This window comes from Condylostylus longicornis, unplaced genomic scaffold (genome assembly GCF_029603195.1).
Source record: "Condylostylus longicornis isolate FDR11 unplaced genomic scaffold, ASM2960319v2 ptg000083l, whole genome shotgun sequence".
NCBI lineage: Eukaryota > Metazoa > Arthropoda > Insecta > Diptera > Dolichopodidae > Condylostylus > Condylostylus longicornis.
In genome coordinates this window covers 2018108-2039641 of record NW_026578051.1, presented here as the reverse complement: position 1 = coordinate 2039641, position 21534 = coordinate 2018108, and the positions used below count along the sequence as shown (strand labels likewise).

Here is a 21534-nt window from a genome sequence, read left to right as displayed (position 1 = left end):
AATATTGACTGGTAAAATTTTATGATTATGGCAAAATTTTATTTTTGCTTTAAAATCATATTGCATTGTGCGAATATAATTGAATACATATACTCGTATGTACATACTCACTTGTATTTACATAAAAAAATTCAGCGCAAACAAAATTGCAACTCTTTTCTTTATTATATTTTACAACTCTCTTCTTAATAAATTTTTTTGCTTATAGTTGATCTGTCCAAAAATTTTAGTTAGAAAATTTGCCACGCTATAAAATTGCATATTGTGTCCGTTACTGAACATTTGCTGATGGTGAACAAAGCTTGTGACTCTTATATTATTTATTTTATAAAATTTAAAAATTTAGTGCCTTTTTTAAATGATTTACTTCTCTTCTATTTAATTATTTAAAAATTCCGCACAAATTAAGAGGACATTAGAAAATTAATTTTGTATTGAAGGATTTTATTTTATTTTGTTCAGTAATGTCAGTTCAGACTATTATAAAAAACTTACAAATTATTTTTATATCAACTTTCATGAGACTGACTGACATTTTGGTTTTCATTCTTGTAAAAAAAAATTTTAACAAATTTTTAATTTTTCAAAATTTATTTTAATGAAATTTTTTTAACGGTAAATATTAAGAATTACAATGCCATGCCATCTATTAACGATAATATAAAAAGACAGCAAAAGCTGTTATTATTATTATTACTCGCCTTAAGTTGTTTGTGTCAAAGAAATGAAAGAGAAAAAAAAAACCATAAATATGTGTGTATAGAAAACTACACAAAATGTAAAAGAAAGAAAAAATTTTTAACTACAAAATTTAGAGTAAAATTTAGTATACAATTTCGTCTATTTATCTAAATACCACCTGATGGTAATATTGATGTGATAATGTATCCAACTACATGTTATATTGTATATCATTATTGTAAGCAGTACAAATAATTAATAAATATATACGTATTTCACACGTATGGTGACCATATTATATTGTATAAAATGTATGCAAAACTAGGATAAATAAAATTTAAATTTAATTTTTAGTTGAAAGAAAACAATGGAATAATAAAGAAAGACAATAGTATATTGTTAATATCTATATTCATGAATTACCATAAATATTTACATGTAAATAAATCTCTTCAGATATGAATTTATATGTGTAAAGAAATATTTAATTACACTTTTATTATATATGTTTATAGTTTTAAATAGTTTTATGTATCTTATTAATTTTAGAACCGAAAAAACAGCAATAGACTATTTGCGTTATCTTTTTATACCAGTTACTTTTTCTATAATCTCTGATATTATTATACTGTAGGTGATGTACTAAAATTTTAGACAAACGCTTAAATTATTTTTTAACTTATTATCAACTATTTATCACATTTATTAAATGATCTGCTAAATTTATTATCTCATTACATTTGTATATACACATAGTTTATCTTTGCGGTTGAAAATATGAACTTGAACTCAAATTTTATTATTTTATATAAAACTTTTGTTTGATACAAAGATTAATAGAAATTAATAATTAATATAAGTTTAAGAAATAAATTTAATACTGTAATTAATATAGACAAATTTGGAATAAAATAAATAGGTTTTGGTACACTATACAAAAAGTTATCCAAAAGTTAATAGGTACTGATGCTCACCATAGACTAAATGTAAAACACACCTTAAAGGTAGAAGAGAAATAATCAAAAAAAGAACAAAGTTCGTAAAATTATCGTAAATTTAAAATAATTTTTTCAATACTGTTAAAAAATGATTACTGTTCAAATGATTGATAAAAGCATATGGTAACTCTATATTCATATTTTGTTTTTGACAATGTAAATTAAATCTAATATAGATCATAAAAAATAATAGTTAATCTTAACCAGTTTGAAGCAAAAAAAACAAATTAAATCTTAATATGGATAAAAACGTTAACGAATTATAATGTTCAATGATCTTAAAAATTTTTATTTTTTCAATCAATTACCAATCGATTGAAATAATTTGACGTTTTTATAAGTAAGTATGTGCATATACATACATATAAGTATAATAAATACAATAGGCGTTGATTTGCTTTTGGTGCTATTTTCGGAAGTTATTCTTTTTTTTTTATGTTTTGTTGTGTTTTAATTTTAAAAATTTTTTGTTAATTTTAGTACCATAGTTTCATTTTGAATTATGTACATTTATGTTTGTACATATGGATTTAAATAATATCAATTCAAAACATTCATTGCCCAATATGTCAAATTAACATCAAACCGAACCGTTTAGTTTTCAATTCAACAAAAAATATGGATGCGGTAAGTGGGATGCTATTGTCAAAAAATTTGGACACATGTGTTGCATATTCCATTTATTAAAATATAAAACACAGAAACTGCTGCACAGCACAGAATTTGAATTCCGATCTCTAAGAGTGCATTTTTAAAAGCAAACCAGTAATTTGGTTGTTTTTGACATTTTGAGCAAACGTCAGCCACATTTTTATAGCAACAAATACATAATGCCGTGTGCTACAATTACCCTTTTCTACACCATCAATACGGTAATTTTGGTTACTTATGCCGGCGTCAATTTTGGTTGAGCAATTACCATTGTAAACTTGACATGTGGGAAATTTGAATGCTTCAAGATCTACATATCTAACAAATTCATAACAAAAAAAAGTAACAGAACTACGAAATAAAAATTTAAAAAAAAAATTGCCATTGTAATAATATTGATAATTGCAATTTGTCTTTTGCCCTTTGATATAAATTTAATAAATTCATTTTTAAACTTTAAAAAATCTTGCGACAAAAGTTGTTACCTTGACATTCGATATTTATTTTCTTCATCTAAATCACACAAAAGCATTCATATATCTACTTTAAAAGAATACATACACTCCACATACATAAGTAGATAAATATTTGTATCTATGTAATCTGTATTGTTTCTTATATTCCAAGGACGTTTTGTAAAAAATTTAAAATATAACAATTCTGTTCACATTTTCCTTCTTTTGAAAGGATTTTAGAGTAGTTCTTTGTTTTATTGACTTAATTTTATATTAGAGGGAAGAATTAATAAATACAAAGGTACTTTTTGCACAGACGTGTACATACATATGCATATATCATGTGTACTCTATTTCTCTTGATATTAAAAAAAATATGTATTTCTGTCAGCCGTGTGCTATTTTTTAAAACATTAAATTTTCACTATTTTCTAAATGTAATCGAATTTTTGATATTGAACTCGCCTGAATTTAGAAAGGCGTACATAACCATCAATTTTGTATGTGATAAGAAGTTTTAAAATTTTTGACAACCTTACATAACCTTACATTTCAACCGTCTTAGAATTTACATTTCAAACGAAAACCAACCGTATTCCTCATTCCAATTCAATTCTCTAAAAATTTAAAGCAAATTAACAAACGCATTGTACTTTTCTTCAAGCAATTTGTTAAGCGATAGATTTAATAAATCTTAAAAAATATTTTAAACAAATTTTTCAGATTTATTAATTATTGTTTCTTTCTGTTACCATTAGTTTCCTTTTTCTGATCTGTTTCAAAATTAATACCATTGTCAGCCGTAATATAAAATTTGAAGGAGAAAAATGCATTGTTTCATTTCCAATATGTTCGCCCAGGTGCTATTTATACTCAATAATTACTTGGAAGACAGATGTCAAAAATCAATACATTTTTTGTGCATGGGAGCTTGCATTAGTGAATATTATTTTAAATAACAATTTTTAATTATTATATCGTAAATCTAGTTTTCTTATTAGTTTTAGAAAATAATACAGAAATATGCCTTCAAAAAAGAAAAAATATAATGCAAGATTTCCGGCGGTGAGTACAATAAAACTTTGTAAAATAATTAGATGTCTATAGTAAAAAGATAGAGGCGGTGCATTTTTTCTTGATTTTTTTTAATGTGGTGTAACATTGGAATATTGATAAATAATTAAATGTCTTTTTTTATTTTAAATGAACATTTGTAATAAGCATTTTTATCTAAAGTTCTTTATAATAAATATATAATTTCTTTTCATATTAATTTAAATATTAAAACTTTACTTTAATTATTTTTTAGGGTCGAATCAAAAAGATAATGCAAAGTGACGAAGAAGTAGGAAAAGTCGCTCAGGCTGTTCCAGTGATAATTTATATCCTTTTCAAAACAAGCATTGATTTTTCTAAATCTCTTATCTGTTTTAATTTTTGAAAACTTTTTTTTTTAGCTTTGTTTTTTTAACAATTTATATTGTTGATATTTTATATATTTAAGAAATTATTCAATTTACAATTTTCCTTAATTGTTATATTTTTATATATACCTAGAACACTTGAATTGTTTGTAGAATCGCTGTTAACAAAGACATTGAAAATAACAAATTCTCGGAATGCTAAGACACTATCACCATCCCATATGAAACAGTGTATAATGTCGGAAAATCAATTTGATTTTTTACGTGAACTAGTAAAAAATATACCAGATATTAGTGTTAATGAAGAATGTGGTAGTTTGAATGACAGTATGATGCCAGTTTCACCGAGCTTAGAAAGTCCACCGCCAACAATCCAACCACACACACCAATCACTCCAATACAACAAGAACCATATGATTTAAGTAGACCGTCAACTAGCTGTGAATTCAATTTTCAAAAACACTTAACATCAATACAATTACAAAATCAACAACCTTTAGGAATAGCAATGTCAAATGGTCAATCGAGTCCATTGATTCGAAATGGTAATAATATTAGTAATAATCAACAACAGCAACAATTATTAGGCATTAGCTCTTCTCCACCTGTTGTACCAATACAATCACCCTCATCATCATCATCACATGGAATTGAAATTACGTGTAAAAATTCAGTAATAGCAAAAATTTCAATACCAACATTGTCAACTGACAATAATTTAAGAGAAAATAATACCCCTGAAATCGGTTTAGAAAATCGTAATGATTTAAAAAGATCATGGGAATCAATGAGCCGTTTAAGACATCATACACAACCGCCTTTAAAATGTACAACAACAACAAATACTTCTGCAAATACAACAATACAATCAATAGTATCATCATTAAATCCAGCTGCATCACTTTCAACTTTATATTCACCATATTCCAAAAATAATTCAACAACAATAAATGAAACATCATTAGATTCATCATCTTCAACTCCCCCAAAAATATCTCGATTAAATTCTATAAATACACAACAGGATCAACAGCAGCAATCACAAATAATGACTTCTTTAAAATTACCAAAATTATCAACTGCTAACATAAATAATTCATCGACAATAGGCTCCAAAGAAGATATAGAAATTTCACAAAAATTAAGTACTGAAATTAATAAAAAACAAGAAAATTCAATGGTTATACAAAAACCAATAGTTAGCATCGATGAAAATATTTCTAATAAGCCTATTGTTAATATAGATTATAGTAATTTAAAATTATTACAGTATGATGCGAATAGTTCTAAAACGATATCAAATACAGATAATAAATTAAATAAAACAATTAATAAAAAACCTGAAATAACAAATAGTCCAGTAATAAATATAGATTTATCGAAAATTGCTACACAACCGCCGACAATCAATTTCAATTTTAGTAATTTATTAACGCCAGATAATGTATCAAATAATTCAAAAATATTATCATCAACAACAGGAACAACAACAGCAACAACAACCTTAGAATTAGATGAAGACTATGACAATATATAATAAAAATAATTAATAATAAAATTAATATTTTTCCGTTAAAAAAAAAAAACAAGAAAAAGAAATGTAAAAAAATTTTATAATTGATATGTAAATTTTATGAAAAAAAAAACAAAATTTTTTTAGTTCAAAGAAAATATACTTTCAATAAAAACAAATTAATTAAGAATAAAATTTTAAATTTTTCATTTGTTTTTTGTACAAAAATTAAACAAAAACATATTTTTAGATTTGTAAGAATCCCATTAAGTTTTGTAAGGAAGTTTTTCTAAGAGGAAGCCCCTATTTAATTCATGATTTATCAATCACAATGGAAATATAGATATTTTTATTACCAGTTTTAAATATAAAATAATTTAATATTCAAATATTAAATATAAATATTTAATATTCATTTCAAATTCAAGCCCTTATAAATATTCCATTAGATTTTACTGAACAAATTCATAACATTTTCGAAGCGTTTAAAAGTTATAATTTTTTGTTTAAGTGAAAAATTAGTTTTGATAATGTTATGTGTAGATTACAGTTTTTGGAAAAATATCTATTAATTTTGATAATTAAATATTTTTTAATTATTTTAGACATTTTTAAAAAAAAATTCATTAAAACCTTTGAATATGAAATACAAAACCTAAACCTTTGGAAAAATGATGAAATGTGAGGCAGTCTAATAAAATTGTAAATTTAACAGTTACAAAACAATTACTAAATAAATCAATTTGAGCCTAGATCTACAATTTAGAAGACGTCCTGGTGAATGATTTTATTTTTTTAATTTAAAAATAATTTAATTTAAAAATAATTTAATTTTAATTAAAAGAAATATAATTTTTTTTGTTTAAAAAAATTTTATATTATTTTTATTTATTTTTTTTTATTTTTTTAAAATATTATTTTTTTATTTTTTTTTTTAGTTTTTAGTTTTTATTTTTTGCATGTTGATGTATAAATTTCTTCTTAAGGCACATTTTAGCACACTCTAATACAATCTCTCAATGTTATTTAATTTTTATATGAAATAGTTTTTTTTTTTCTATTTATAAATACAATTAAGTTGTTTTTTTTTTTTTATTACTTACAGCATTATTCTTTTTATATATTAATCACTTATTACCTAGAGTTTTGTTTTTATAATTTATAGCAATTTAAAAAATAAGTTTTTTTTTTAATGAAAATAAAACGCATAATTTAATTTTATTTTCAAAAATTTTTTCATTTATGATTTTCTATTAATATAAATAAAGTGTGAATATTTTGTATGTACATGTAAAATGTACAAAATTTTTATTTTAAATACTAATTGTTTTCTTTTTTTTAGTAAAATTGTTACTGGTATTTAAATTTTGCCTTACGTTTTCTTATATATTTTACAAATTAAATAAAAAATTTTTGTTAACTTATAAAAAAAAGTTAAAAAAATAATATAGAAAATATAAAAAACGGTTAGATGTCAGTCTAAAAATACTTGTTTTGTTTAAAATAAAAAAAAAAAAATTTTTAAATTAAATTTTGCAAAAAAAAAAATTGTTTTTTTTTTTGTTTTTCTAAATTGTTTTATAAATTTTTAAATAAGTTATTTAAGTAAGTTTATATTAATTATATTAGGGCAAGATATTTTTTTTTTTTGTTTTTTTTTATTATTATTATTAACTTAAAAATTAAATACTTAAAAATAATTTTTAAAAAAAATATATTATAATGAAGCAGGAGGCCAAGAGTTTAAATTTATAAAAATTTAGGGTGAAAATAACAAAAAAAAATTTAGTATAAAGTACAAAACAAGCCCTATTGTTATTAATGTGTTTATAAAATGAAACATTTTATGAAATATCTATTAAATTATCTATTTATCATTTAAATTAAAATGAAATTTTTGAATTTTATTTTAAAATTTATAATTAATACAAATTGTTTTTATATTTTACCTACATAAGGCGCATCACTTGAAATCATGGGATTTAATTTAAAAACATTAAGAGTTTTCAGTATAGAACTTTAATTTTAAGAACTTATTTTAATTCTGCAAACTATAAACTTTTTTAATAATTTATCATTAATTCAAATGATTTGCCTTACAAAATATGGACATTATTTGAGGGTTTCAACATAAAATGCTCATTCTCCGAAATTATTATTATATATGAAGTAAAATTATATAACAGCGATATTATGAATATTAAAATGTTTACTTAAATTTTATAGGAATTTAATTTTTCTAAATTAAATATATAAAAAATTTTTAACACAAAATGATGTTAAAAATTTTAAAAATTAGACATTTTTGTTTTGAAAACTACCCTGCAATGTTTAATTTATTTTACAACATTTCGTGAATTTTTAATTTTATATAAATTTGCTTTGAATCAATGCATTTTGAATAACAAATTTGTTGAAACAAAAATAAATAAAAAAAAATAATAAAATTTTTAATAGTTTGAGCGTATTAATTCGGAATTGATTGGCGTGATTTTTATCATAATTTATGCAAAAAAATAAAGTAGTTATGAAAATTTATGTAATTTTATGGCTCTTATATTATTATTATTATTTATGTATTTCTGACGTATATAACTAAAATTTACATACATATTTCTATATAAATGTGTACTGCAATCATAAATCTATTTTTTATTTAAAGCAAAATTACCTGTTATTATTTTCATAAACAAATATTAACATCATAATGGAACTATTAATTAGCAAGAAATATTAAATAATACACATAAATTTTTCTTATAAAAATTTCCCGTAAATGAAAATTAATTAAAAAAAAAAAACCCGATAATTAAGACTTCCTGCAATTTAAAAAAATATATATATATATATATATATATATATATTTTCATATATACAACTTGATATATTTATATTTGTTTTTGTACTGAGGTTAATTATTTTGCGGCACTTCTTATTATTAAAATTAATATAATTATCTTATATTTTATTCTTTATTTTACAAATTTAATTCATTGTTAAATTTAATTTAAATTATTTAACTTAATTCATTGCCTTCATATAAACTTTCGCAACTTTCTAATAATCTTAATATTGGTGATATATCATATGGATATAAAGATTTTGATACTAATCTACTAATTTGTAATCTTAATCGAATTAATACACTCATAGCATCATCTAAACAATTTGATCCACCCATATTTTCATCGAATTCACGACAACTACTTATAAACATTGACCAATTTATTCTTATATATTTTAGAAAACGTAATAGATATAATAGAAAACATGTTTCATTACTAACTAATAAATCTAATAATAAATCTGAACTATTTGATATCATCTTTAAAAATTCTAGGAACGTATAAACTGGATTTAACATTGCCACTAATTCTGGGAATGCATTATTACGAAATGATATACCAGCTGTAACATCTAAAGTACAAACCATTGCTTCAATTAAATGATCATCTTGATCATCAAATAAATGTATTAAAATTTTACTAAAATGACATTCTGGATGAAATTCTAAAGTATTTTTAATAAATGATTCTAATTTCTTTAATACATCACGTATTGATCGTTCAATTAATACCATATCTTGAAATGCATCATAATCTGTACTATCAATTGATGAATCCGAAGAATCACTTCGAATTTCTTTAACAGTTACAGCAACTGATTTTAATACAAGTAGTACAATTTTTTGCAATATCGTTTTATCCATATCTGGTATATCATTTGAGTCTATTTGCAAATTTGTATGGTTATCGTTAATATTGCTATTTATTTCAGTACCATCATCATCACCAATAATTTGCGATGCTAACAAATCATTTTCACTAATATGATCCAATGATGTATTTTCATAAATTATACTTCGGCCTAAAAAGAAAAAAGTTTAAATAAGTGAACACAACTTTTAAAGAAAAGAAAAATTTTTAAAATATTATAAATTTTTAATTAAAAATTTACCTTTATATCCAATCAAGCTTATTGAATTTTCAGGTTGTCGCCTTGGTAAAGAATCTAATATTCGAAAATCTTTTACATGGCGAACAATTTGATGTGCTAACATGCATGTCTCTTCCGGTAAAAGATCTTGAAGCGCTAATGTGCTTCCATAACATAAAGCTTCATTAAATAAACTTAACATCTGTTTATATATTGTGCATGATAATTCTTGATTCAACAGTAATTCAAATTTATCCAATTGAGCGTAAAACGGTAATGTTTCAACAATTGATAAATTTGCTTTCACACTTATTATGTTTTCCCATAACACCAAAAAAGTTAAAATACAATTTTCTGCATTCGTTACATTACGAAATGAAGATATTAATTGACTCATATTTTTGACTAAAGCAGGCCATTTATTTTCTAAAATTTTTATTGTAACGCATTTTAAATGAGTTGTATCAAAACTTTCTGAATCGGTTAACGAAATTAGGTGACAACCGTTTTGGGATAAAACATGACTTGGACTTTGGCTTGAATTGCTATTGTCATCATTATCGTTGCTTATATATCTACAGAATAAACCACATTTTCAAAATAACATAGATAGAAAAATAAAAATTTTACCTTTCATTTCTTCCAATATATTCGTTATCGATATTATTTGAACTACTTCCCCCTGCTTCACGGTCCATTTCCCTGTTAAAATTTATTGCAAAATAATTATTTTCTATTCTAGGATGAAATTGTGGTTGCTGGTGTTGTTGTGCAGCTGATGTTGATGATGATGATGATGCTTGTGAATGCGAAATGCCCGCATTTCTTTGATCATTTAATTCATCTTCCAGTGGATGAATATCGATATCCTTCCATTCCACAATTTGTTTAATTATTTCTAAACTAAAATGCATTTTCCGTATTGCGATATAATCCATACGTTCAAAGCAAAATAAATTATCGATTAGTTTTTTTAGCCAATCATCATTCATATTATGTTTCGCTATTACAAGAAAGCTAGCTAACACACGACCTGCTATAAATTGCACAAATTTGTTGTTGAAATTAGCTAGTTCAATTATTTCATCAATTAAATTATGATCATTACGAATTAAAGCGTCACATATATCCATAATTCGACTGCATATAAAACCCTTAGAATTTTGTTTTAAATATATGTCAAATAAAAGTTGAAGATTTGATAAAAACTGCATTAATTTACTAGTGGGCCATTCACTTAAATTTGCTATTCTTTTAGTACCATTAGAGTCTTCATGATAATGTGATTCAAACGGTCTCCTTAATGTTGTCTCACTAACTTCACATAAACACTGTTTAACCAAAAAACCTTCAAAATCAGCCATTTCATTTCTAGTTGTCGTTGTTTGTAATACGTCTTTATTTAAACAGTGAATGTTTCTATTTGATTTTGATACATTGTTTTTTATTAAATCAGGAATTTCTCTATTTGATGTAGACTCTGGTATATTAGTGTGATTATTAACTTTGTCAACTTCATCAGTACTGCTGTTTAAACTACTTGTGGGACTCGTACTCGTTGAACAAGATGATGAACATCCCGAAGACATAGAATTTGGTCCATATGAAATAGCTGCACTAATCTTATGAGAGTTACCATTGTGTTCAGATGGATCAGTTATTTGGTGTCCAATTGCTAAGATATCTGGAGTTTGGATAGTCTTTGTTAGCGTGTTTGTCGTATTGGTTTTATCAATACTTGAGTTAGGTCGAGAACTATTTTCTATTCTCTGACGCTTTGATACTGGTTGCTCGTTTGACATTTTGCTACTAATTACTTCATAAACTTACAACAAAAACAAAATTACTTCAATTAATTAGTTTTTATCATATTTTCTAATTTCAATTTGCACACAGTTGTAAGAACCTAAAATGTAAATAAATATGTGATAATTATGTTTTTAATTACATTAAGACAATTATTACTTTTATTAGATTAATATAATTATTTCTTTATTATAAAACATTTAAATAGTTATTAAAAACGAAATTCTAATTTGTTTATTCTTCTTTATACCCAATACCAGCTCACCAATTTCTTGAATGGCCACCTGTAGAGTTTGAGAGCAGCCATGATTTTTTAACTACTGTGCACTCTTCAATTGAGGCTTACTTATTCTGTTTAAATCCGTACTATACTATTCTATTTTTGCTTCAATATTAAAATATAAGATATTTTTAATTTTCTTTAATATTTACAATATTAATAACAATATATTTTGTTAAATTAATTACAAAAATTAAACCACGCTTCACAGAAGGCCTAGCGCTACTGAAATACGCAATTGCAAGGTTGCAATAATTCAATAAAATTCCAAGAATTTTTCTTAAACATTTTACCATTTTACATTAATTTTTAGTTCCTTTAATGATTTAATTTATATTTATTTCACATTTTGAGTAATTTATTTACCTTTCTAAATAATTTTTTTCAAAACAAATGTCACCAATCATATTGTTTTTTTTTTTAAATGTTTATAAACTTTCATTCAATTATTTTATTTATACTTTTTAATATTTCTACTTATAGAAAACTTTCCATAAAATATTATGTAAATTATTTAATATTTATTTTTTAAATATTGTTTTTAAATTTAATTAAAAATAAGAAAACGCTTATATTTTCTTACAAAATTTTACTTTCTAAGATGGCCGCCATCGTTTTCAATTTAAAGCCAAAATAATATGAAAATGTCAAAATGGATTGTTATTTTTTCGTGACAACTAGTATCGATAATCGAAAATTAAACTCAAAATAAAAGTAGAAAGTGCCACTTTATCTTGTAAGTTTTGTCTCTGAAATCTAATGTTTGATACTGTTCAACTACTAGGACAAAATTTTATTCATATACACAATGTAAGTAAAAATATTAAATTAACTCTACAGATTTTGCAATGTAAAGAAAATGTATGATATTTCAGGAACAAGGAACCTAGTAGCGGTTAAAAACTTTTTTCTATATAAATTTTTATGTGTAGAGGAAGTTTTAATCGAACATGCTTTCATAGCAAATTATCTTGATATAAATTAGTTGTTTGAAAGGGAGAAATGGAGCTTTAATAAGAAAAATATTTAAATTTTTTAACATCAGATTACTCAATTACCTTACTAAAAAATTATGGCATTTGTTGTAGTACAGGCGAATATGTGGAACTTCTACTTTGTAAAATTTTTTAGTATGGCAACCTTGACATAACAAAAATATTAGCCGTGATGGCAGCACATCATTGTGATAACGTTAAAAAATTTCGAGTATTGTTTTTATCAGATGATGGAACAGAACAAAAATATGACATTTCTGACATTGACCAAAGGTAAATTGCTGTCCAAAAGAAGGTTCAAATATCGTTGGCTGGAGTTTTTTTTTTTCAAAAATTAAGAATATATTTTTTTTGTTAAAACTAAAAGAAATATAATGGCTAATAAACCTCTTTTATCTACTGATCCAGTTTATAAGAAAATTCAAGAATATTATAATGCAAACGGTTCTAAATTAAATATCAAAGAATTATTTGCTGCCGATAATGGGCGTTTTGATAAGTTCAGGTATGTAAGAAAAAACCGCTTAATAAATGCAACAGCTGAATATTAATATTGATCTCTTTGAAAAGAAAAAAAAAAACCAATTCCAATATTAATTAAAAAAAAAATTAATTAAAATTTTGTATTGTTTTAAATTTTTAAATAATGGCTATCAATTATAATCCGTAACATTAAAACAGAATTAATTAGAAAGTTTTATAAATATGAACTTGTAAAAGTAGGTCAATTAAAAACTTAAATTTTAAAATATTGAAAAAAAATTGAACCTTAGTATTAGTTAATATGTATGTAAATAAATTTTACATTTTAAAAGTCTTATTTGATTCTTGATCGTACAAATAAGAAAATTATATGGTTATATGGCAGTTGACCTTGAATATTTAAATAAAAAAAAATGAATTTATTTTAGTGGGTACATATTTATAGCACCTGAAATAAGCCAAAATATTCTTTACAAAGTAAAATTTTGTAAATAGGAGTTGGGGTCAATAGCATTAAATTTGTGCTAAAAATAAATTTACGAGGATATTTTTTTCTTGTTTTTATAAGTATGTATGTATTTTCAAGTTTAAAAAGGTTAAAAGTCATACAACAATTTACATTAGATAAAGGTAATGGAGATTAAACCGTTTTTAGACTGCAAACCCACTTATGTAAATATTAAAGTGCTATGTTATTAAAAATATAGAAAGGTATCTTTCCACTTGTAATAACGATAACAATTTTATAAGTTTTTTATTATAAATTGTATGTAATAAAAATGACTGCTTATTTATTTTGTACACATATAAAATGCGGTTTAATCTGTGGTGAAAAAAATAAGCTTTTTGTTACATTAACTTTTTGTTATAGAAGAATCTATTCTGACTAGCTTTGCGTTTAACGTTTAATTATTATTTAGATATACACGTATACCTTACCTAATTTAATTTGGTTGATAGATACTTTTGATATTATCAAATTTTTATTTTGTTATCTTAATACTTTCATTTTTTTAGTCTTCGATTACCTACACCAGCTGATGGAGATATTCTTCTTGATTACTCAAAGAATCGTATTACACCAGAAGTATGGAGTCTTCTTTTGGATTTAGCAAATTCACGTGAAGTTGGAAAAGCTAGAGATGCTATGTTTTCAGGTGAACGTATAAATATAACAGAAGATCGTGCTGTTTTACATGTTGCATTGAGAAATCGTTCAAATAATGCAATTAATGTTGATGATAAAGATGTTATGCCTGAAGTACGAGCAGTTTTACAACATATGAAAGAATTTTGTAATCAAGTTATCTCTGGTGTATGGAAAGGTCATACAGGAAAACAAATGACTGATGTTGTTAACATTGGTATTGGCGGTTCTGATTTAGGACCACTTATGGTTACTGAAGCATTAAAACCATATTGTAAAGGTTTAAAATCACATTTCGTTTCAAATATTGATGGAACTCATTTGGCTGAAACATTAAAAAAAATTGATTGGGAGACAACATTATTCATTGTTGCATCAAAAACATTTACAACACAAGAGACAATAACAAATGCTACATCAGCTAAAAATTGGTTGTTGGAAAAAACAAATGATGTAAAAAAAAATATATTTTTTAGTTAATAATATAAAATAATTTTTTTTTCATTAAATTTGCAGCCTTCATCAGTGGCCAAGCATTTTGTTGCATTATCAACAAATAAAGAAAAAGTAACTGAATTTGGTATTGATAGTGCTAATATGTTTGGATTTTGGGATTGGGTTGGTGGACGTTATTCATTGTGGTCAGCAATTGGTTTATCCATTTGTTTATCAATTGGATTTGATAATTTTGAACAATTATTAGATGGAGCATACTATATGGATAATCATTTTAAAACAGCTCCATTTGAGAAAAATGCACCAGTTATTTTAGCACTACTTGGCATTTGGTATTCTAATTTTTATAATGCAGAAACTCATGCATTACTGCCATATGATCAGTATTTACATCGTTTTGCTGCATATTTCCAACAAGGTGATATGGAAAGTAATGGAAAATTTGTAACAAAATCATCATTGAATGTTGATTATAATACTGGTCCAATTGTATGGGGTGAACCTGGTACAAATGGTCAACATGCTTTCTATCAATTGATACATCAAGGTACACGATTGATTCCATGTGATTTTATTGCACCAGCTGTTACTCACAATCCAATCTCGAATGGTATTCATCATAAAATTTTATTGGCAAATTTTCTTGCACAAACTGAAGCTTTAATGGCTGGAAAAACACCAGATCAGGCTAAATCTGAATTGGAAAAATCTGGTATGGCTAAAGATAAAATCGAAAAATTATTACCACATAAAGTTTTTACTGGTAATCGTCCAACAAATTCAATTGTTGTGAAAAAATTAACACCATTTACATTGGGGGCTTTAATTGGTAAATTTTCATTTGGTTTTTTTTTTGTTTTTGTTATAAAAATACTAATTGTTTTATTGAATTTCAATTTTCAGTTATGTATGAACATAAAATCTTCACACAAGGTATTATTTGGGATATTAATTCCTTCGATCAATGGGGCGTTGAATTGGGAAAACAATTGGCAAAAGCAATTGAACCTGAACTTGCAAATAATAATCCAGTTTCCTCACATGATAGTTCCACCAATGGTTTAATCAACTTTATCAAATCAAATTGGTAAAGAAAATCAGAAACCATTTAAAAAAAAGATGTATCAAAGTTTCTTTTTATATTATTGTATTTTTTTCCTTCTCATTTTGTTATAAATAACTTATTTTTTTATTTACTTGCTCTTTATTTAAGGAAAAATGTCAAATAATTTTTTTTTGTAATTTTTGTAGAAATTTAATGTTAAAAACAGAAATAAAAAAATATATTTATCGTAGAAAATTATCAAGAAAAAGAAAAAAGCATTCATAAAATGTTTTCATTTGCAAAAATTTAAAAAAAAAAACATTGTAAAAGTACATAAAAAAGTTGTTGTGTAAATGTGCGTAATAATTGTATATTATAAAAAATAAACAAGAAAAATGTGGAAAAAATTTTGAAGAAGTAAATAAAAAAAAAAAACCAGACGAAAAGGTTGAGGGAACCGTTTTCCAATTAAAATTTTCTGTTTTATTTTTCCAGCTTATTTTTAAAAAAATTCATTGTATTCCTTGTAATTTTCTTAAACTAGGGGATTTTCGATAGTTTTAACTTATGTCTTCAATATTAAGAACGTTCGACAAATCCAAATTGCAAAAGCACGTTCGAAAATGATAGTTGTACCTTAAGTTGTCCAGAAATTTTTAAGTTTTTTTATAACTACTTCAAAAATATAACTAATTAGAAGAAGGTCATCTATTATGTTATAAAAATGTTGAATATTTAAAGAATTACTCTTGTATGTTACAAGTAAAATACACAGTCAATTTTTGAAGATTTGCAAGTATTTGAGAAAAAACTTTTAAGATTTAATTTCAAAATTTTCAGTGTATGTCCGAATAATCGAAAATTCCTCAATTCTTAAAGAATCCTTTGTATCCCTTGTAATCTCTTAAAATTATTTAGAATAATTATAAATGGGATTTTAAGTTTTTCCAAACATATTTTATGTTAGTTAATTTATTTTTAAAAATATTTTTTATCATAAATCTTAAATTCTACTTTTAAATTTTTTTTTTTTTAATTTTGTTTTATAATATTTTTAATAGTATACAACATTTATTATCTTTGGATACAACGTACCTAATTTAGTGCTTTTTTTTTGTTTTGTTAGGTCAATATTACACTAATGACTTCAAATTAACTAGATAAAATTCTTATTTTAATTGAAAATACAAAAAAAAAAAAACTTAATTCACATCAAAATCCATGTCAAATAAATTTAAAAGAGAAAAAAAAATAATAAACAAAAATACACAAAAGTAGTAATTGAATTTTTTTTAAAAATTCCATTAAAATTAATTTTACAAATACTTAAAATCTTTAATTCTTTTTAAATACTTGCTTACTACATAATATTATAATATTTTTTTGTTTTAATTCTGCATTGAGTTCTCGTATTTTATTTCTACGAGTTTTTAACTATTATCTAGGTTTTTTTGTTTACGATTAATTAATTTTCGATTTTTTTATGTTTTTTTTTTTTTAAATCTACATTCTTATTAAGAACATTTTTAAAAGTAATAAAAAAAAAGAGTCTTAATTCATATTATTATAATATTGAAATAATTATAGCTAGAAAAAAAAAGGCTTGAAAAGGTCCGAATCAATGAAATAATCAACCTTATTCTGCTAGTCAAATCATTTTGGGGTGATGGGATGTTATTAAAAAATATTTTAGTTTTTGTAGTATAGAATTTTTAATTCTAAAATTGATTTAACATTAGAACATTATAACATTTTTGAATAACAACCCAAATGATGAATCTAACAGAATTGAGGTAAATGTTTTTTGATGAAAGTCAATGCAATAGAAAATTGAATTTTCCATTCAACTTATACTTTTTTTTTTTCTTAAAGAAAAAAAAATTTTTGTTTATATACGTCTTCTTTTATTACTTGATGTAGGTGGGGGTGTTGTTGATGGGCTATTTGATTCTAAAGAAACTGATCCTCTTGTACGTTTTGGTGTTCTTTTTGGAATATCAGCTTGCAATTTAGCTGTAACTTTCTTTTCAAAATCTTTTTGTGTTGACAGTATTTTGCTCGTGCTGTTTGTTTTATCTAAAATAAAATAAAAACAATGTAAGATAAAATAAAATAAATGAGAATTTATTTGTTGTTTAACTGACTACATACATGTATGTACATACATATGTATATTGATTTCTTATATTCTCTTATCAAAAAAAAAAAAAAAACAAAACAAATTCAACATAAGAACAGAATCAATATTATCCCATTCGGATATGAGAAAAAAATATTTCATTCAACAGGTGGGTAAAATGATAAAAATGTGTAACTGGTGTAAAGTAGATAAATTTTGTAGCGTAAAAAATAAGAAATGTAATGACTTACTTTACCATAAACACATTTTTCTGTACATAAAAACCTAGATAGATACTTTTACGTATCACAGTATACATTTAAATTTCTGTGATTTTTATTAATAATAAACATATGTATGTACATGTATACACAAGCCACCTATTAAATAATTTATTTACTTCAATTTAAATTTAATTATAAATTTAAGTAAAAGATACAATTTACAAAAAAAAAAAAAAAATTATATCAATAATAATACTTTGATATATGACCCATTCTTTGATACAGAATTTGTAGAATATGCGCCCAAAATATTCTTTTAAATATTGTAAACTAATATACAAAAAAAAAATAAAATAAAGATTTTTCGTTTTTTTTTTACCTTTATTATCCGATTTTTTATCATCCAATTTCTCTTCCATTTTCTTTTTTGCAATTAATTGACTAAATTCACTATCTGGCAAACAAAAATCTTTTTGTTCATTTGGGAATGGTAATGTTTGTATTTCTTCTAACATATCCAAATTATACATTGTTCTTAAATGTTCCCATATTGCTTCAGCTGGAATTTCTCGATTAAGAGCTTTTGCTAAACGTTCAGCAATACAAGCCATATAAAAATGTTTATTTACACCAACTGGTTTTAAACCTTCTAGAGCAGAAAATAATTGAATATCTTCTTCAACAGACCATTCTATTGTTGGAGTTGTTGATGCATTTTTCTCTTTTGAAGACATAGTCATATTTAAAGCACTTTTCTCTTTTTATAAAACCAATATATTATGTATATTTTTATATTTAAAAATTTTCTTTAATTTTATAAATTTTTTAATTGAAAAATAACATGAAAAATGTTAAGAACTTTATCAAAAATTGTTTTATTATACTTTTACTAAATTGCAATGACAAAATGTAATGATGCACTTGAAAATTTTAATAAAAAGTATACAGCTGATTTTGACATTTACACACCCTTGGGTTGGGTTTTTTTTTTGTAATATTAAAGAGTCAGTAGATATGTCAAAATTTATTGCCTTCAATGCTGAATTAATTTATTCACAATATACATAAGTATATTTTGATATTGCAATATTTTTTTCAAAGGACTACAACAATTTAAATTTATACATAAATGATTTTATCGACACATAAACATAATACAAAATACGGAAGCTGAAATTAAATACCCTAAAAACAATGAGCATGCACTTCAAAATCAAAATTTGAAAACTGCTAAATTTCATTTAGGTAATTTCACAAAAAAACAACTAAAAACTTTTATTCATTGATTATTTTTTTGAAACAATAAATTAATTTACCAAACCCTAATTAATATCGTAATTTTATTATTGTGACTTTACGTTCTTCTAAATTAAATGACAGTGACATTTCCATTTTGAATTGTATATTATTGTTCGAACATTTTAATTTTTTTTTTCGAAAATCCAAATATCAAAATTTTTAGGACTATTTTTAAAATGTCAAAAATCAGTTAAGTGACAGCGGTCTGTAAAATCATACGATAAAAAATAATAAATTAAATTGACGGAAGAATGTGGTGTTAATGGAATGTGAAAGTTTGATTTTTGTTCGAAGAAAGAAAAAAAAATATAAATTTTAATTTTTTTTTTTTTTGGTTTGCTACTATAGATTTAATATATTTTAAAATAGTTTTTAAAAAATTAAATGAAAAACAGAATCTTCAAAATAGAATAGAATCAGAAAAGATGACAAGAAAAAAATATTAATCCCAATGTTAAATATGAGGCTGTAAATTTTTCTATTTTTATTGTTTCTTTCATCAAAAAAAAAAAAAAAATATTAAGGTTTTAAACCTTACTTTATATTTTTAGTTTTTTTTTTTAAGAAATACACTTGTAAATTAAACATGATAAAATTTAAAAATTAATAGTTAATATTCAATAAAAATATACATTGTAACATAAATTTTTAATTAATATTAATTAGATAATAAAAAAATAAAATAAAAATATAAAATACTCCTAATTTAAATTAGAAAATAAAAATTGAAATTTAATTTGCAAATTACTGCTAAGGATTAAACTGTCACAATGTCAGAAATTGATGGAAGTGCTGCTGCTAGTGGTGGTGGTGTTGGATGTGGTGGAGATTTAGATCCCCGTATACAGGTTTGTATAATAATTTTTTTTTTATTATAAAAATTCAATTTCAATTACGATTTACTTGTCAATTTCAATATTATAATAATTCATGTATGTACATACAAGCTTATATAATAAAATTTAATATACATATAATATGTATTTATGTATATTTTGCAATACAGGTTTTTTGTTAGTAAAGAAAAATAGAAAACAATAAAACAAAAACAAATCTAATTTCGAAAATGAATTTTTTATATCATTTTTATTTTGGGAATTTTTTTTTTTGTCATTTTTGTGACATAGAAAAATGAAAATTACAATTTTGACTATTCATGTCGATTGTCGAATATAAGTACATACATATGTATTTCCAACATAATTTTAAGTAATTTCAAATTTTTTTTCATGTTAGAATTTTGTTCTATTTACTTGTAGTAACGAATAGTAACTAGTAATTTTAATGAGATTAGGTATGCAGATATACAGTTGAGTACCTACTTTATTTAAAAAACTCATATCGTATATTCAGTCACATAAAATACATAATAGTTACCTACTCTATTTATATTTTGGTAATCATTATTTTTATAATAAAATATTACTTATGTAGCAATAGCATGCATGACACTATACAATTTACTGTATACAACAGTTTTTGCTTAAATCATTCCCATAAAAGTCAAAAAACCAAAAAAAAAAAGAAAAACAAAAAAATTATAATTGTATGGTGCTTTATTGAGTTACGCTTACATGACATTTGTGCTTATTTTTTTCTGGTTTATTTTTTTTTTGTTTGTTTTCCTGATTTTGTTAGATAATTTGCGTATAAAATAAATTAAATATAAAAATATATGTTTGTAAATGTATGGATATGATACTTTCACAGTTACCTAATTTTTTATTTTTTATATGTTAGTAGCTATTTCTAGTCTACAAACATACATATGTATATCTGAACTCACAATATCTAAGTAATGTTATTTATTTGTTTATATAAAAAAAAAAATAACTTGACTTGGTTGTCAGGAAATTCAGAAGTAAAATTAAATAAGGCATTTAAAAATTGTATGTATATATGTAATCAGGTACATAGAGTTAATGAAATGAAAAAAGAAAGAACCGGGTCTTTAGAGCACAAATATTGCACAATCAAAATATTTGGATACCTACTTTTATTAATTCAAAAACACTCGAATG

General features: G+C 23.5%; 5 protein-coding genes across 8 annotated transcripts in view; 3 read left to right on the top strand and 2 right to left on the bottom strand.

The window, feature by feature from the left end:
- Positions 1-3637: 3637 nt before the first annotated feature.
- On the top strand, positions 3638-5884 carry LOC129613402 (rho GTPase-activating protein gacK). 2 transcript variants are annotated; one of them, XM_055527446.1, is made up of 4 exons: positions 3638-3724; positions 3787-3850; positions 4095-4167; positions 4339-5884. In XM_055527446.1, exons 2-4 carry the CDS (start codon positions 3809-3811, stop codon positions 5745-5747), a joined length of 1524 nt encoding a protein of 507 aa, XP_055383421.1. In that variant the 5' UTR covers positions 3638-3724; positions 3787-3808; the 3' UTR covers positions 5748-5884. The 2 variants fall into 2 exon arrangements, with proteins under 2 accessions (XP_055383421.1, XP_055383422.1); XM_055527447.1 differs by having other exon boundaries at positions 3678-3724; positions 3775-3850.
- A 2477-nt stretch (positions 5885-8361) lies between these two features.
- On the bottom strand, positions 8362-12347 carry LOC129613384 (protein lines). Of its 3 annotated transcripts, none has more exons than XM_055527419.1 (4): positions 12112-12347; positions 10290-11565; positions 9681-10234; positions 8362-9590 (listed from the first exon to the last, which is right to left on the bottom strand). In XM_055527419.1, the coding sequence occupies exons 2-4, from the start codon at positions 11459-11461 to the stop codon at positions 8740-8742; spliced, it is 2577 nt and encodes an 858-aa protein (XP_055383394.1). In that variant the 5' UTR covers positions 11462-11565; positions 12112-12347; the 3' UTR covers positions 8362-8739. The 3 variants fall into 3 exon arrangements, with proteins under 3 accessions (XP_055383394.1, XP_055383396.1, XP_055383395.1); XM_055527421.1 differs by lacking the exon at positions 12112-12347 and adding an exon at positions 11731-11984; XM_055527420.1 differs by lacking the exon at positions 12112-12347 and having other exon boundaries at positions 10290-11984.
- Positions 12348-13007: 660 nt separating this feature from the next.
- On the top strand, positions 13008-16149 carry LOC129613417 (glucose-6-phosphate isomerase). The gene is made up of 4 exons (XM_055527480.1): positions 13008-13245; positions 14241-14823; positions 14887-15655; positions 15730-16149. The coding sequence occupies exons 1-4, from the start codon at positions 13115-13117 to the stop codon at positions 15915-15917; spliced, it is 1671 nt and encodes a 556-aa protein (XP_055383455.1). The 5' UTR covers positions 13008-13114; the 3' UTR covers positions 15918-16149.
- A 769-nt stretch (positions 16150-16918) lies between these two features.
- LOC129613407 (MRG/MORF4L-binding protein) lies at positions 16919-19096 on the bottom strand. The gene is made up of 2 exons (XM_055527451.1): positions 18594-19096; positions 16919-17947 (listed from the first exon to the last, which is right to left on the bottom strand). Exons 1-2 carry the CDS (start codon positions 18952-18954, stop codon positions 17760-17762), a joined length of 549 nt encoding a protein of 182 aa, XP_055383426.1. The 5' UTR covers positions 18955-19096; the 3' UTR covers positions 16919-17759.
- Positions 19097-19703: 607 nt separating this feature from the next.
- The window catches only part of LOC129613398 (SH3 domain-binding protein 5 homolog), a 63860-nt gene continuing 62029 nt past the window's right edge, over positions 19704-21534 (top strand). The window contains exon 1 of the mRNA XM_055527438.1: positions 19704-20361. Coding sequence (XP_055383413.1) covers positions 20284-20361 — 78 coding nt within the window. The 5' untranslated portion in view covers positions 19704-20283. The remainder of the gene's footprint in view (positions 20362-21534) is intronic.